Source organism: Triturus cristatus, chromosome 10 (genome assembly GCF_964204655.1).
Source record: "Triturus cristatus chromosome 10, aTriCri1.1, whole genome shotgun sequence".
NCBI lineage: Eukaryota > Metazoa > Chordata > Amphibia > Caudata > Salamandridae > Triturus > Triturus cristatus.
Genome location: NC_140593.1, coordinates 218,053,327 through 218,071,342, shown reverse-complemented (window position 1 = coordinate 218,071,342; position 18,016 = coordinate 218,053,327). Strand labels below are relative to the sequence as shown.

General features: G+C 43.7%; 1 protein-coding gene across 2 annotated transcripts in view; it reads right to left on the bottom strand.

The window, feature by feature from the left end:
- Window positions 1-18,016, bottom strand: part of NSUN6 (NOP2/Sun RNA methyltransferase 6) — a 125,726-nt gene that overhangs the window by 82,764 nt on the left and 24,946 nt on the right. For both annotated transcript variants that reach the window (XM_085630830.1, XM_085630829.1), the window contains exons 3-5: window positions 12,129-12,208; window positions 8,037-8,146; window positions 2,858-3,014 (exon numbers count right to left, since the gene is read on the bottom strand). In XM_085630830.1, coding sequence (XP_085486956.1) covers window positions 2,858-3,014; window positions 8,037-8,146; window positions 12,129-12,208 — 347 coding nt within the window. The remainder of the gene's footprint in view (window positions 1-2,857; window positions 3,015-8,036; window positions 8,147-12,128; window positions 12,209-18,016) is intronic.

Sequence of the window (18,016 nt, the reverse complement as noted above, 5' to 3'; positions counted from 1 at the left end):
AAGGCTGACAGTCCAACTTCCATAGTTTGACCGGGAGCTCGTCGAAAAGAAAGCCAGGGAGCCCTCACTGAACCCGTACTGGTGGAGAGCATCGAGGAACCCCGGCAGAAAAAACTCCAGGAACGTTCCTAAGTTAGAAGGTAAAAACTGCGACAGGTGTCAATTGTGAGGGGTAGCCACGCAGGGCTCCATCGCTGTTGGTCTGAAACTTGGACTTTGTCTCAGTCTAGCACGACCAGATGTCCCAATTGGCACTATAGGCTTCTATCTACTATATAGTGCTAAATGTTTGAAAATTCATATCTCTGGTTCACTATATTAGATTTTTTTCCGCTTTGGTGTCATTTTAAAGATAAAAATATTTATTATTCTCATAAATTGGTGTTGGGTTTTTATTGTGTGCTGTGTCTTAATTATTTACTAAATTTCGTTTTTAAATGCTTTACCTACTGGTCTCTGAAGTTTAGCCTGCCACTCGCAGCCAAGCTACTAAAGGTTAAGCATGGGAATAATTTTCTGAGACCTATTTTGTAAGCCTTAGACTGTGTTAGTGGCCTTATTACCAGTGGTAGATGCATGTTTACCACTACTATTAATCCACTTTCCAACACTCCCCGTCTAGAAAATATGTCAATTCAAGTTACTGACACACACCTACAAAGCCCTCCACGACCAAAGACCAGCATACATGAACCAATGCCTGAACTTTCATCAACCATCCAGAAACCTTCATTCGCCTCTCTCGCACAGACACTGTGCATCCATCATAGCCACAGCAGAGGCACTCTTTCTCCCACCTCACGGCCAAGTCCTGGAACATCCTCCCTCACCACCTATGAACATCACCCTCGCTGACGGACTTCAGGAAGAGACTCAAGATCTGACTTTTTGATTAAACCCAACAAGCCAGCACCTGGATACACTCAAGGGAGATAAGCCACGCTCTACAAGTACTGATTGGTTTGATTGACTTTACTGGGTGGTACACAAATGATAAATATTAACTCAAACCCAATTTCCACACACTATCATTTGTGTGTAATATCGTTTCATCAGTAAAACAAGGTTAGCGGCCATTTCAATGGAAAATGTGCTGTTTGTAAATGACAGTGCACTACCACACAATGCTTTAATTAAATTAAAAATAATGCCTCATGTTTGTTAAAGCTAGTGGGGTCACCAACAGCCGCAGCCCTTGCAGGTAAGAGCAGTGGGGCCCGGTGGTGGTGGGAATTTCGATGGACGATAAGGGAAAATTAAATAAATAATTAATTTTCCCTCATCATCGTCCGTCGGAATACACCCCCCCCCCCCCCACCAGGCCCCACCGATCTTACCTGCACGTGCTGCGGCTGGTCACCGAAGTTTGTCGTTCTAAAAATTGGGTTGTGATTCTAAGAGGTTTAGGAACCACTGCCCTGCTATATGGTAGGGAAAAGGCTATGGTAGCAGGATTCAGCTCCAGTACCAGGAATAGCACTCCACCATTCCAATGCCATGGTGCCTGCCCCAGCCAGGGGAGTGCATAGGCTGTAGACAGATTTACATTCCATGGCCTCTATTACATTTTGCCTCCATGGAAGTCAAATTGGAGGGTAACGTTTTTCGAGTTGCCTAAGAGGGAGGGGAGAGGGTGTTTGTGCCAGTGGATTAGCGGGAGTCAGCCCATGCGCTCAGCGGGGCTCCCACCTTTTCTAGCCAGTGCTGTGGATTCCTGCTTACGGTTCAAAGATGATTCCGGAATAGGAATTCTTTCAGAAAAGCCGCCATCATTAGCAAGCAAGAATCTCGTTTCAAATTCTGCCTCTACTGTATATTTATGTTTCCTGCCAGCAGGGTCCCGACTTGTAAAGCTGTAACTGTGCTGCACTACATGATTTTTGGTGCCAGCTGCATCAGTTCCCCAGTTCTGGATTGATGGCTTCAGTGCACCAGGGGCATGAGGACATCATTCCAACATGGGACAGCCCTTGACTTGTGCCGGCTACTAGTCAGGGCAGATGAACATATTGAAGACATTACTGGTGCAAGCACGAAAAACATAGTGACAATGACCTCTGTTACAATAGGTTCAAAAGAGGACATCTACATCATTTAGTTAGGTTTCTATCATATTCGACTAGAACACTAAAAAATCTTTAAAAGTCTGCACTAATAATGTGTATCTTCTTCAAACCTTAATCCTTTCTTTTAGCTCCATATGAAATGCGTATGAGTGCTCTCTGTGTAGTGCTAATGTAGCTAGCTATATGTTTTCTTCGTTATATACTCTTCAAGTGAAGAATGAGGTGAGTTAAATGCTGGAAAAATTGAGGGTTGAAGAAGGAAACAAAAATGTGGTCACATGACCTGGGCTTGATACAGCAGTCCATAGACACAGGACTGTTGTAGGGAGTAGGGGGCACTAGCTATGAAAGACTATGGAGAATGCTAAATGTTGGAAAACACATTTGATTTGAAAAGGACAGTACCAATGGTCCATTTATGTATTTATTTATAAAGTTTATATAGCGCGAACTTGATCCCGAGGGATATCAGAGCGCTTTACAATATGAGGTAACGGAAGGTAACAGTTCAGTACATGAGTCAAATGGGAACACAGAAAATGAATCAACTAGGGTGCTCATAACATGGCCGGTTACAACCCCTGGGGTCAACAAAGGATGGGCTAGTCCATGTTGTTTTATTGCTTATGGATCATTTGTTATTACGCTTTAGTTGAGAATATCTTAAATTTAGATCGAAGGTGAATAGGCCTGTTCATTAAAAAACAACCAAATTAATTTGCTATGAAAAAACCAGGGATAAAAAGATGACGTAATTCATGTGCCATCTTAAACATACCTACTGTACTTACTTTAATGGGCTGCTCGGATTGAAGATGTCCTTCCTGCTTAGCTCAGAAACTCCGTTTCCAATGAACACCTCGCAGCTATCAAGAAACTCAAGGGCGCCCCGTTTACACTTCCCTTCAATATCGGAGTACACGGATACCACATCACCAGCTTTCATCCCTTAGGTAAAAGAAGAGACAAAGTCATCAGTTTAACTATCGTACAAACAGTTTACAGTGAGTGCAACTCCCATAGCCCAACCAGAGATGGGAGCTGTCCAGATCAACAGACTTCACTCATATGATCACTCCTGCATTAGTGCAGCGAAATCTAACCCAGGAAAATAATTTTAAAAAAAATGCAAAACAAGAATCAGAATAGATCTTATTTTGAGATCAGAAACGAACAAAACTGCTACTGTTCCACTGGCTTTTAGAGAATTATACAATGAAAAATCTTTAAGAGGATATGCCATCCCGCTACTCCCTTACGAGAAATTGTAGTTCCAGTCATGTAATGACAAACTAGTGGGCAAAGCTCAGCCTCTCAAATATTGAGGCAGGTTCGGACTGACTACTGTCTTCAAATTTTGGGGCACATATGGCATACAAGCAAGGATAACCAGGCCAGCCATCAGCATGGCATGGCCAGACAATCTGCAGTAATTTCTCCCATTTGAAGACTGCAACATAACATCAATAAATTGCATCAAGTATTAAACATTCATTAATCTCTGGAAAACCAATCCATTAAATATCCAATTTCCTTCACAGAAGACAAAAACACAACGACCCCATCACAGAATTCACACCCAAACAACCACACAAAAGACTTCACAGGAAAAACAAGTCAGACACAAACGACTTAAGCAATACAGAGACATGTTAACGTCTCAATAAACTTATGAGAAGCCCCCAAAAATACACATAACTTGGTCCAAATAACTCAGGGCAAGATGTATAACCATTGGCATTAGCGACTCGCAAATTGCGAAAAATTGCGAGTCGCAATTTGAAAGTCGCTAATGCCAATGTACAACAGTGTCAGAGACACTGTTTGCAATCCCAATGGGGTCGCAAATTGTATGCCTCATCAATATTCATGAGGCACTCGTAATTTGCGACCCCATTGGGGATGGCTGGCCCTCCCAGGTATGGTGGCCTGCTGAGCTCCGCAGACCTCCATGTCTGGGACTGATTTTCAAAAAAGCGTTTTTTTTTTTGTTTTTTTTTTTAAATGCCACCTGTTTTCCTTAAAGGAAAAGGGGATGCATTTAAAAAACAGAAAACAAACGTTTTCGTTTCATTTTTTAAGGGCAGGTAGTTTGTTGCGCCAAGAGGCTGCAGTCCTCCTGCTGGTTGCTGATCAGAAGGCAGGCGCAGGGACGCATAGTTGCAGTTGCTGGCTAGGCACAGTGGTGCAGTGTACTGAAGATCAGCCCCCAGTGCATGTGTCGCAAAGGCCCTCGGCGGGGCTCTGCTGCAATGTCCCTTCCAGCATCCATATGTGCAGGTCCTGCTCACATGCTGGTGCAGCCGAAACAGTCTCTTAGTTCATCTAGGCAGGCAGAGGTGGCTGTGCTGAGTCTACCATGAAGACCAGTCACGCACAGCGAGATGGCCACGAGCTAGTGCAGCTCCGCTGGACATTGCAGCAGAGCGGGGCTCTGCTGCAATGTCCCTTACAGCATCCATATGTGCAGGTCCTGCGCACATGCTGGTGCAGCCGAAACAGTCTCTTAGATCATCAAGGCAGGCAGAGGTGGCTGTGCTGAGTCTACCATGAAGACCGGTCGCGCGCAGTGAGATGGCCGCGAGCTAGTGCACCTCCGCTGGTCCGGAACAAAAATCCGGTAATTAAGACCGCAGCTGGCAGCTTCAATTATGCCATTTCTATGGAAAAGGCATTGGAACACCGGCGCTATCGACCGACAGCAAAATGAACTAAGTGATGAGCCTGTAAATGTTTAAAACCGACTTTGCAGCCAAGGAGATCTGAACTCACCCCGCAAACCAAGCTGGTGTCTACCTCAGCGCTCTGAACGAGCAACGATCTCTATCAACACTGATCGGCCATCGGCTCCCCTACTGTGCGTGCTCGATGAACGGGTGAGTGCAGCACTCTTCAGCGCCTACGGACATCCAGCAACCTGGTCCTGCCTCATTTTATGACCCGCATTGGTTACACACGGTGGCGAGTATACCGTGAAAGAAAATGGCGGCGCCGCGACGCATATATCTTTATTGAGACACCGCGCCGAGCCACAATATAGGCGATCGCAACAGCGTTGAGGGGTGGGCTGCAGGATACACAAACAGAGACACAATACTCTGCATCTCTGATGTTGCCGAAGTTCGAGGTGAGAGGTCCCCCCTACCCCCCTGCGTGAGGCAAAATGGCAGCTTCCACCACGCTGTCCACCGTAATGGGAGATGTGTCCAGAGTCCGACCCTTCCCTCCCTGTAAAGCCCCGTCGCACTCTGCACACTCTCGATATGGAAAAAGGGTCCAAGGATGCCTGACCCCAATATGGCCGACAATGATGACTTTTTTCCCCCTTGCTGAAAACTTCTTTATTCGACCTTCCGAAGACAGGTCATAAAAGATACAGATAAACTTACAATCTCATAAAAACAGGAAGTTGATTGCGACTAACTTTTACTTACTCAACCCTTCCAGGACTGTGCCTGACCTTAAGAGGACGTCTGGAATTCTTTCGGACCATAGCTCCCCCCCTGACCCCAAGATGACTGCCACAGTTTTCCCTACCACCGGACTCCGAACAGACCTTGATCACATCCCCTATCGGTCTATATGGTAGACCCAGTTCCTTCTCTGGCTTGTTTTTTACTCCCTCCCCCACCTCATTCTTTTACCTCTATCCTCATAGCCTATGTATCTATCCAAAACTGTTTTCCCCGAACGTTGAGACCTGAGCAACATGGCTGATGCCCGGTGGAGTTGCTAGACAACTAATGAGGATAGGCCCTGGTTTCCCCCTCGACCGCCACCTACCCAGCCGGACATTGGACATAGTTCTTCCTCGTCTCCCTGCTATGGCTCCTTCCTCCCCTCCTTTCCTACAAATTCTCTCAACCTTGTTGTTTGTTTACTGTACCTTATTACGCTTTTGTAACTGATGTAATTTGTAATGCAATGTTCCTCTGTTATAGTGCTCTGATACCTCCGGGTCTAGCCAGCGCTACATAATCCTTTTTGATGTACCTTGTAATGAAACGATCCCCTGGTTAAGCGCTCTGATACCTCTGGGTCTCGACAGCGCTATGTAACCTTCTCAAATCAAATAAACTAAAAAACAGGTTTTCCTGAACGTTGAGACCTGAGCAACATGGCTGATGTCCGGTGGAGCTGCTAGACAGCTAATGAGGAGATTGACCCTGGTTTCCCCCTTGACCGTCACCCACCCAGCTGGACAATGGGCACAGTTCCTCCTCGTCTCCCCGCTATTACTCCTTCTTCCCCTCCCTCCTACGAATTCTTGAAACATTGTTTATGTGTACTGTACCTTACTATGCTCCTGTATCTGATGTAACTTTTAACGCAACAATCATAAATGTAAAGCACTCCGATACCCTCTTGGGTCAAGTTTGCGCTATATAAAACTTTATAAATAAATAAATAAGACTCACACTGCATCTTCAATGTGGTCCGGGCAGCCCAGAAGGGTGTCTACCTGGCCCTGTGGTTAGGCCGAGGGCGCAGTCGCTGCATGTGCTGTTACGGAGGTGAGTTTGTGCACTCCTCACATAGCTCCAAGGAATGGGAACCCTCAATTCCATCATCATATCTTGTGCAGGAGCCCTGTCGATTGTGAGGGAGCAGTGTAGGGCCGGCGTTGGTGCAGCACTCCAGCAGAGAGCAGTCATTGTGGTTCTTACCTCTTTCTCCGACACCCTGGGCTTTGGTCCTCTTTGCTTGCTGTGATAGATTTTTAATCTTCTTGAGGGTATATATTAGAACATAGTTGAAGGAGCTTCCTTGCATCGAAAAAGAATGTAGGGACAGATGGACTGCCCTCTGTTCAAACACACCAATGTGGTATTCTTGTCCCCCCCACCCCACACCCATCTCCTTCATTTAATGCTTTTTCTGCTGTGACTTTTTATCCTCTCCCTCTTCACATACTTCTCTTGTTTCCCATGGTACATCTTTACCTTGTCCCTCGATTTGGATCCACTCTACATCCCCTTGTTGACTTTCCGCCTTCCCACTTTGCATGAACACCACCACACATTTTCATCCTCCCCTCCTTCTAGTCCCCTCTCCTATTTGTTTGTCTTCTTTTCCCAGTTTTCTGCTCTCTTCCCTTACCCACTCCTCCACCCAAAGCCTTGGCAAGATTAAAGCCCATATTACTCAAAGCTGCACCCTCGAGTGCTTGGGCACAGGTGAAGAGGAGCAGTCCTCTTGACAAACGCATGTTCTATTTCCATGTTCCTCGGAGGAGTGAAAATGGAGAACACAGCTGAAACTGAATCAACTGCCTGCTTTAGAATAGCCGGAAAGCGTGGAGAGAAGATCAGGAGCTGGGGGAAGAAGGAGGAAAACGACAAAGTCTAATAGGAGAACAAAACAATGTACTATGGACACAGTAAGATGAGAGCCTTTACTTACTTGAGTCTATAACAATAAGGACTGTGCTGTGAAGTACACACTCTCGATCTGTACAACCACCTCACCAAAGCTCTTAAAGGAAATTGCCTCAGAGTATCTGACATGGTACAGTAGTTGATTTACTGTACTTGGATCAAAGAAGGATTCCTTAGCAGTGGAAACATCAGGCCAGGACTACTTATGTGCCACAGGGAGGGCTTATAATATAGTGAACCAGAGGGGAGAAAAAATATGTAGGCTCTGCTCCATCATCACCTCATGCGCCACGTCGATTTAATCTCCTTCTACAACCTTTCTTTTGATGCAACTAAAACACGCATTGATACCTTGATAATCTCTTGACAGGAATACTGCAAGAGACTCACTCCTCCAGGGTCACCCTCTCTGCTCTTTCATTCACTTCCCCAACAATACCAACTGCATCCTTTTTCACCTTCCCCCAAGCTAAAGAGACACCTACCCCCTCCCAACACCTACATAGCCGGTGTATACATGATTATAGATGGGTGCATCAACTATAATGTACATAGAAATCATATGTAAACTTGTGTCATCATAGAAACTTACATTTGGAGGCTGCCACAATCCCTGGGACATATACATGGGCTCCTCTTAGCACCGCATTCCCACACTGGGCTCCAACAATAACCTGCAAAGGATGCTGTTCTAAGGTCCTCCTGAAATTAGAAACCCAGGCGAGAAATTCAATATCAGTCGAAGCCACAGGGATGATCAACATTCTGCAGAACCAAATGCAACTTTAGCCACACCAAGGAAAAGCACTCAGGGTTAATGGAATTTTTGTCCAATTGTCTAAAATCAACAAAAAAATGCATAGCAGCCTTTTTTAATTGATGTGGGTGTTTACTATATTTACTAACATTTTCTTTAAGGCAACAAATTCATAAGCAATGAGCAATCTTATTGCAAACAAGTGTGTGTTGTGTGCAATAGACCGACATTTCACACAAATACTCTAAATAACAATTACATAAAAATAATCTCAGCCAACTTGAAAATGGTGTTGACTACAGTGGTCAGACTGTACCACTGTGTTAGATACCACTGTGTGGAATCCTATACAGGGCTGCTGGATATGCATGAACATCCAGAGGTAAGTGATGTGCATACAACACTGGTACTGTTAAAGAAAAGTGGAGTGCGGTCAACATCCACAATGGAATGTGCAATTGTACTAGCAGGCACGAGCAAATACCTTTGAAGCCAGTATGACAGAATTCTGGGATTGCACAAAGGCAGAGGTATCTTACCCGCCACCTAGAATCATGGCAAAAGGCAAATGAACTGTCCTTAATTTAGAAAGCACACTTTCGTCAGTCACTAGATGTGTATGATTTTTCTTTTAATCAGCATCCTTCTATAGGTAACAATTATGGTGGGTTACAGAGGAGTATATCAATTGGGTTGGCCTATAAATATACAGAGGATTTAGGAATTATTTACAAGTCATTTTTTATACATTGATTGGCCTCTTATAAAGGCTTTATCTATGTATTATGAATTTAGACGAGGGTATTCTAAAAGTGAGACTAGCTACAAAGCAACAGTGGGCTCTACAAGAGCAGAGGAAGCAAAGGTATGATTTTCTCTCTTCCATTGTGATCAGGATTAGGGATGGCTGTTTACTTGCTTTATCATTCGAGATATAAAAAATACAAATATTAAAAAGGATGAAGGGCTGCAAAAATCAAAGATGCGCACATCACATTTGTGGATGTCCACTTCCTTTCTTAATTGTATACAGAGTAGGCTCGCCCGTGTATTATGCATGGGAGAAAGAACACATAAGTGTACTATGTAAGGTTACTGCATTTCACTGGTGTGTTTCGTTGTTATCCAGAGGTAGAAAGTGGAGTACCAAGGGCAAATGTAATAATATTTTTACATACAACGAGAGTTTTTGATTATTATGAAGGCTCGCAGTTTTTACTGATTATTGCAGATAAATACAGACAGAAAAGCATCTATCTTCCTGTCTGAATTTATTTTGAAATACAAAATACACAGAAAATGAGTTTTCTTCTGCACAATTCTCACTACAGTCAATCAAGCAAGCTATAGCAATAGCTGTGCAGACTGACTGATAGGGGAGTTAATTAAAGAACAAATATTTCCTAATGACCCTTAAATAGATACAGCAGCACAGCCGTTTATGCTGCTCTATAATGCAAATGACTTCAGATGACTATATTGTACTGTAATGGCGAAAACTAACTGGACATTCAAACAGGAGTAAATATTTGTTGGTTAATAAAAACGTGGAAATATATCCACTGCAGCTTCACTTTTTACAATAATCTAAAAATCATTATGAATAAATAAAAACGGCAATAAATAAATAAATATGCATACAGAAGGAAATGTCAAAAAAATAAATACATAAAACCGAGAGCCTCAAGTATAATGGGTGGATTTAGGCGGGCATCGTGAATCCTGGAAAAAACACTGAACGAGAGCCAGGGACTAGAGAGGGTGCTTCAGCCAGGGTGCTGGTATAAAGTGCTCATGTTTCCCTTAACCATGTAAGAGTAGTTAACCCAGTTCGTTTTTAATGGTATTCTGGTACTTGTAGTCCTGATATTATACAGTGTTAAAACAGGACCACAAGTCCCAGAATGCACAGAAAAACAAAAAAAAAAGGAACTGATGAGCGGCTCCCAAGGAGTCCTGCACAACTTGAGAAGGCTGGTGGTGCCAGTAGTGCTCCATTTCAGGCCCTCTGCACCCTGTGACATGCACACAGACTCAACATGAGGAAGTGCGAGTTTTTCTATGCAAGCCGCATTTCCTGCTCTCGGTCACACCGTTTGAAGAGGGTGTTGGAAGCACAAGAGGCCTTGCAATAGCTTCGGCCTGTTCCCGCAGGCTTTCTGTGACACCTGGACAGGGAGTGGTTGTGAAAATGCGCCCCACACAGTTCAAGGCCTGTGTCCCACTGCTCCCGGTGCCCGGCAGCATGAAGTACAAACTTGTAATAATGCGCAGGGACTAAGAGCAGCACGTGACAGGCAAGGGATGAGAGCAGCGCGTGACAGGTCTTACGAACGGATATTCAGCCTTCGTCGTCCTTTCTCCTTCCAGGAATATAGGGGGGGGGGGGGGGCAGTGAGCATAGACTGCTGATGGAGCTCTATGTCAGAGTCTAACCTTCTGGAGACTTCGCAAGACCTGGCTCTTCAGAACAGTAGCAGCGTCCCCCACCCACCAGCGCCTTGAGACCCTCATGGGTATGTAGTGCGCTTTATAAATACTATGATTGATTGATTGATTGATTCTTTCTCTGTCAGCCTCAGTTCAAGAGGTCAGTCTGAGGCAGCACTAGTCACTTGTAATAATTGCACAGGACTAGTGATGCATTTTTAGGTCTGCGGTATCTTTTGCTCTTGGCTGTTTGGTGCGTCGTTCTGCTTGAGGAACTATCAATAGTGCAAGGAATCATCACACATTACATTCTTTGTCATACATGACACCGCTGCAGCATGTTTCATAATGAGCTCCACATTCACTGATGAACACTGAAGAATCCTTATGGGAGCGGATTTCAGTCCTAAGGAACAACCCACTCTAGCAGGCAGGTGGGGGCCGCTGATGGTGTGGTGAACTTGGACCTACCAAAACGTTAATTGGCTATTCAGGGGTTGCTTCCATTTGCAGACTGCTATAATTAACGCTGTTAGGACATACCACTTACATGGGTTGTGGGCTGGAATGTACAGTGAAGGAAACACAGAAAGAAAATAATTAAACTAGAGGAAAACACAGAAAAATGATGGGCATGTGAGAAGGATAAGGAAAGTAGAGGTAAGAAAAAAGATGGGTAAATACATAGGGGAAAAGAATGGACGGTGGAAGGGAAAAAGTAACAGGAAGGATAAAAGAATGACTCGATAGTGAAAGCATGGATAGTTGAAAGCAAGCTGGATGTAAGTGGGAAAAGCGTTTCGCCAGGTGAAAAGGTGAATAGATGGAAGGACAGAAGAATGGACAGATGGGAAACGGTGAATGAGAGGATATATGTATGAAAGGATGAATGGACGGGGGGATGAAAAAGGTTGGATGGGGCAGAGGGTGGGCTGATAGAAATGTGAAGAGATCACAGGGGGAAAGCACTGATGGATGGAAGCAGGGACGGGCTTGCTCGCTTTCCGCGCTCGGTAAAATTAGATTAGACGAGTGTTTGAAGTGGGCTGGGATTTTTATTTCCTGACTAGTGCGCTTTGTAGCTTTAATTTACAGACACGAGCATGCACAAATGTTGCATAGTTTCACACGTTAAAGCCAGACGCATTGAAATTGGCAATGCTTGTTCTTGTGATAACTGAGTCAAGTAGAAACATGCTTGTAACTGGGAAAGAACCACAACGTTTTGATAGGGAGATTATCCCCCCTGCATTAAAGTTGGTAATGCTTACCATCGGAATCGTTACAATATATAAAGACTTGCTTCAACGTGTTTGCAGGCAGAGTGTGTAATGAGTTTTAGCTTTAAGGCACTTTTTGGGGGGTCAGGTTCTGAAAGTAACCATCAAGCCACATAGTTTGTGAAATCTTTCCCGGCATCCCTTAGATAATTTCAATACGTTCAGAAAAAGTAAATACCGCTGAATGTTAATTATAACAAACTGTAAAGATACAAACCTTGGACCAATGACTGGGACTAGCAAAACATCCGGGATAACGGTGTGCCGAAGGACTGGAACAGTAAGGCCTCTAAATTGCTGTAGAAAAAAAAAAGTGTAAATCAGCAAAGACAAGTAGACGCGGAGCGCCTCCAAGGGCCGCGAAGCTTTGCAGTGAAATCCGCTGTACCAGAAGACAGGCTCTCCGGCTTAAACATCAATAAACCTGCTGGAGGGAACAAAACGGGGATCATAGTGTGAGGGGGAACAAAACCGAAAACAACTGTGAATAAGGAGCAATCTTCGACAGATCGTCGGTGGGTGAAGATGAAGTTTTAAACCAGACAAAAAAGGAAAAGTTACATGCAACAGCTGAGCGAGCTGAACGGCTTACTATAAAGACAGTACCTGCCTGACAGCAAAAGTTCACATTAAAACTCGTGCATCACTATTGGTCAGAAAAGGTAAGTGCTAACGTAATTAATCATTTGGGAAACGAGAAAAAACACCCAACATAAAATATAAAATGTACTCGCACAGTAGACATACATTCAGAAAACGGAAAAATGTTTAAAAAATAAACAAACAAAAAACAATGTCTGTGACTGGGAACATGGATCAGTAATCACAAATAATGAAGCTTTTGCGCATTTGAACACAAAAAGCAGATCACAACCACGCACACTTCAACACTTAAACACAAATTTAAAAAAAAGCATCTGAAAAAGGATACTTTAAGATATGCAGAAATCCACCAATCCAAGGGGATGGGGCCTCACTGACAACACTTGCACTACACCAGTCAAAAGCTGCGCCACATCAAGCAACCAACCACATTTAAAAAAACCAGCTGCAGGCACAATTACTTTTCTACCAAGTCGGCCTGTGTATTTGTTGCACGGCCCTCACCCTGAGGAGCAACCACTTGAGGAGGAGAAGGAGACACACACACACAGATGCTGTTTCCCTCTGTACCCATGGGGCCAAAGCTGCCATCTCACATGCAGGCAATTCCTGGAGCTTGCACCAGGTATTGGGGTGCATTACCGGTTGAGTTCCACAGTTAATGACCATGCAATAGTCACTGCAAAAGGAGGTCATTTCTTGATTTCCCTGAGTACTAGGAACCATCAACATCAACATGGAACTCCAGCCAACCAAGCAGAGATCACATTATGACAACTGTCACTGCTGGCGTACCATCAATGTGCAAACTCTGTTTCACACACAAGTGTGCTGCCCTCCCTGGTGCAACAGATGACAGCTCCATCTTTCGTCAGTCATCAACTGCTAACCAGCTTTTTGACAGGGATTACGGTGACATATGGTTTCAACGTGCGCATAGCAAACGCACACCTGGACTGCAGAATTAGAAATTGAGAAAATAAACCACCCTTAAACTTCACAACCATGTCTTTCGTTGGAGGAGATGGTCCATAATGCCTCTTCATCTCCTCACCCACCTGACCTACTTCAACAAAGGTAGAAGATAGCACACACAAACTGACCCAGAGGTCTCACAGAGCACACACTAACTGCCATCCTCAATCTGTGCTTCAACTGCAGCTTTTAACTGGGCGGGATCTGGGGAGGGGAGGGTTCTAATTCATTGTGCACACTCATTCTTCCCTGATGTGTGTGGCACAATATTGCATTACTATTGTGCAAAGACATAGGTCTACACCAAGCACTACAGCTCCATCCAGGTTGCCGAGTTAGTCTAGTACCCATTGGTCACGGTCTGCGCTTACTCAACCAACTTCACCTGAGCCCCATGTCTCATTACTGTATCACTGTGGTAAAAGAGTGTTGAGACCATGATGACAGGTGGACCTTATCTTTGTCCACGCTGAACATCCTGAGGCAGCTATACATGGCAATGTAAACACAAAATGCAAATGAGTCATGTCACAAACACAATAGCCTCCATATGCCACAATATTCCTGTGGCATATGGAGGTCATGTCTCACCTCCACATGCCACAGGAATCAGGAGGCATGACACAATCAGAAAAATTAAAACTCCATCAGATGTACACCTAAATGACTGCAGCAGAAACAACTTGTTCAGGCTACATCAGAAGACCGTGGAAGAGAAATGGCAACCCAAAATAGTGTATGAATAAACAAAGATTATTATCCCAGATGCGCTGGAAAGCAAAGAAGTCTCTCTGATGGTTTGGAGACTTTTCTAACATTGCTACTGAAATTAACAAGAGGTTTTAGATTTTGGATTTTTAAATTAGAAATGTTTGAGGAGGATATACGCTCTTGCTTCTGGTGATGTGCAATAATATGTTCCAATGAGGTAATCACACAGGAGGCACCGTTCCGTGGTGAGTGTGGTCAAAAGACAACCTACACACACAATAGGGTCAGAGGTGGGAAGCATGACATCCTTCGGGGTGTGTGAGGTCAACAAGAGACAACTTATGCCTCTCCCCACCTCAAGTACCAAGTCTCGGACCTAACTTCTCCCTTTTCTTCCCACCCCTGACCCTATTGTGTGTGTAGGTTGTCTTTTGACCACACTCACCACGGAACGGTGCCTCCTGTGTGATTACCTCATTGACTTTTTGGAGCATAGGCACTGGACCATTAACTAGCTCCTGGTCCCCCTCTCTCCATTATATTTCAATAATATGTTCCATCACAATGAAAATACCAATGGCTAAGGGGAAATGGCACTCTTAGATTGCAATTGGCATTCATTCTTAATATGCAAGGTTATGGCTGGCATAAATGAATACAGTTATTAAATATTTGAATATGCCGTCTCATTTTATTGGTGTCATTTTACCTTCTAAAAAGTGTAATGAAGCAGCTGATACTATGTGGGGCATGGAAGATCATGAGCATTAATGGTTTATGGAACGGTGCTTTGTATGATGCTGCTGTCTGTTACAATGTAAGGACTAAAGTTGTCCTGAGTGGAAATGTGGGCGAAGTACCTTGTCTATGTTTTTCTTTAAAAAAAAATTATGGTTGTGGGACTTATTTGCCTCCCTGCCACCTACCACAAAAAACACACATGCTGCTAGTGCTTAACATACAGTAATCGTCGTAAACAGATTGGCTCCTGGAGAAAGCAGAAAAGTTCAGTAATGGTAGGAAGTAGCAGTGTTTATTAGTTTTTGTTCTAAAGAGTGGTTAGGCCTGACATCCCTGTATTCCCCAAACTTTTATCCTTCACTCCTCCTGTCTTGCTGATTTAATTTGTTTGTATTAGGACCCTGTGCACATTAGCACTGCTAGCCAGAGCTAAAGTGCTTCTGCCCACTCCTTCAAACATGGTAAACGTAGACTATATCCAATTGCCACATTTCATTTACTCTTAAGCCACTAGTAAAGGGTACCTGTATCCAGGGCCAGTAAATTAAATGCTACAAGTGGACCTGCAGCACTCACTGTGCCACTCACTAAAGTAGCCTTTTAAAGCTTACCTCAGGCATGCCACTGCAGCCTGTAGTGCGTTTTTAAACTGCCATTTCAACCTGGCAAAATAAACCTTTTGCCAGGCCTAACGCTTTCTTTTGAAAACATATACGTTGCTCCTAAGATAGACCCTAAAGGCACAGTGCACTGTTTAAAAAGTAGGGCATGTGTGCCCAAGTTTTACATGCTCTAAAATAGTGAAAAGCTCCTAGTCTTTTTTCACTGTTGTAAGGCCTATCTCTATGATTGACTAACACTGAATTACCTTATTACACCTAATAAGTTATAACTTTGGTTTAGGAGCAGATATATATATATGCTGTATACACTCAAATTAATTGTAATTTAAAATCCTCTTGAATGGTAAAGTCTGACTTTAAGTTACAATTCTGAAAATGGCACTTTTAGAAAGTTCAAAATTAAATGATAGAATGCACACCATCATTCTTTACCATGTTCATGATTGCTCTAGGAATGACAAATAATCTTCAGCATGCAGACTGGGTTTGTGCTCTGCCCCACTGGCACCTGCATATAAATCCAAGCAAAGAAAAGAGCAATGTATGCCCCTTTCTCAATCGCACAGCAACATCCTTCGATACCCACAGATTCCATTTTTAATTTGGTCATCCATTTTCTTTAATTTTTCACCATGTTTCCAACAAATGTTTAATCATAACTTTATCCATCCACATGCCTGGCACCATGTTTTCCCATTGCTTCAAATGCTCAAGATATGCCTGCCCAACCCATTTTCTCAAGGACGTGGGGAATACATCATTCATCTTGAAGAATCATATTGGCATAAACCCAATGCATTTCGGGCATCTTCTAATGTCCCTCACTTGTAATACAGCAGCAGGGAGAGGCCATGTAATAATAATTTCAAGAGTTGAGGGTGAACCATACACCTTTAAGTTTTTCCTGATCTTGTGTATAAGAAATATGCACCAATTAATTTGACCAAGGCTGGTGTAGTTATGCCTGTGATTGGGGTGCTGTAACTTGTTTATATGGATTTGTATGTGTCTCATACTACACTGAGAACTCTTAGGCACTAATTGTATATCAGTCGCACTGTTTTTGTCTGTGCCATGGTGTAGCTTTATACAGGTGCGCCCGAAGCAGAGCATCTGATTACACAAAAATGAGGTGGTGCTCTGAGTATAGATGTGAACTCTGAAAGTTGATGCCTGCACTGAGGACAGTGAATAAGTCAAACAGCCTGACCTTCATAAAAGGCAGACTGGCCTTTGTTTGAAAAGGTGACACAGTTTTATAAAATATCAATTGTCGAAGGGACAAAACGCTTCAGAATTCTAATCTGTAAATAAAAACAACAAAAAAATCAATTGTTTTATTTGGTTCCAAGCGACGAGGTAACACATATGGCAGCGTTCTCATTATATCAGAGCTGTGATATTACCATCTCCAATTATAGGAGTGCTCTTATACGGTCAGGTTGTAGTTTCTATAAAAGTTTTCATTACGCAACCTCACCGATTATAGCGGGGGGCTCTATTTAATATCTTCAGATTTTTAGTATTTACAAGCCTTGCATATGCAGAAGTTCAGTTTCTAAATAGGCTCTGTTTAGGAACGTTTTCTGTTAACAGAAAGGTTAACAATATGCCAGCATGTTCCTTATGTTAGAATTCTGAAGAGTTCAGGTTGCATCTTTGCTCTAAATATACCACTGTCTTTACTTACTGCTGAAGAAGCATCTTGTGATTGTCACTTGGAAATTTACTTTTAAGCATTTACTCGATTGTTTCTCAAATGTTAGTGTAATAAACAGTTAACTTGCAGTCCTGTGCCTTGGTTACGAACCTTGGATCAAAAGCCGGCCCACCAGCCTTATAATATCTACTTGACCACGTTGTACACTTCTTGAGAAGATCACCTCATCTCACTCACTCGCAGTTCTTTTGTTTCAAATAATTGTGAGCATACACCAAGCACTATATATATGTATATTTTACTGAGCATTTACATTTTGCTAATAGTAAACGGAAATGTCTTTCCAGAGTCAAAATGTTATGGCCTATATAAGCATTTGGCCAGCATACAGGGAATCTGATTTTGCACTCATAAAAGGATTTACTCGCAAGCGGATTTTTATGTCAATAAACCTACTCGCAGGGGCTTGAAGAAGGCCAGAAGTGGAAGATTCAGGGCTAGAATGGCATGTCACACCAACAAACTTACATGTCGCTGCGGAGGGAATTCCGCCGCAGCGCTGGGGGGTGCGGGGGGGCAGCGCGGTGGCGCTGTGCTCATGACGGAGCCGCTCCGTCATGAGCCACGGTTGAGCTGTGCTCATGACGGAACGGTTCCGTCATGACTCCGCCCATTTGCGTTGTCCCCCCGCACAGGCGGGGAAACAGCGCCGCGTAGGCGGAGCGGCCGCCAACGGCCGTGACATGACGGAACCGTTCCGTCATGAGCACACGGCAACCGTGGTTCATGACG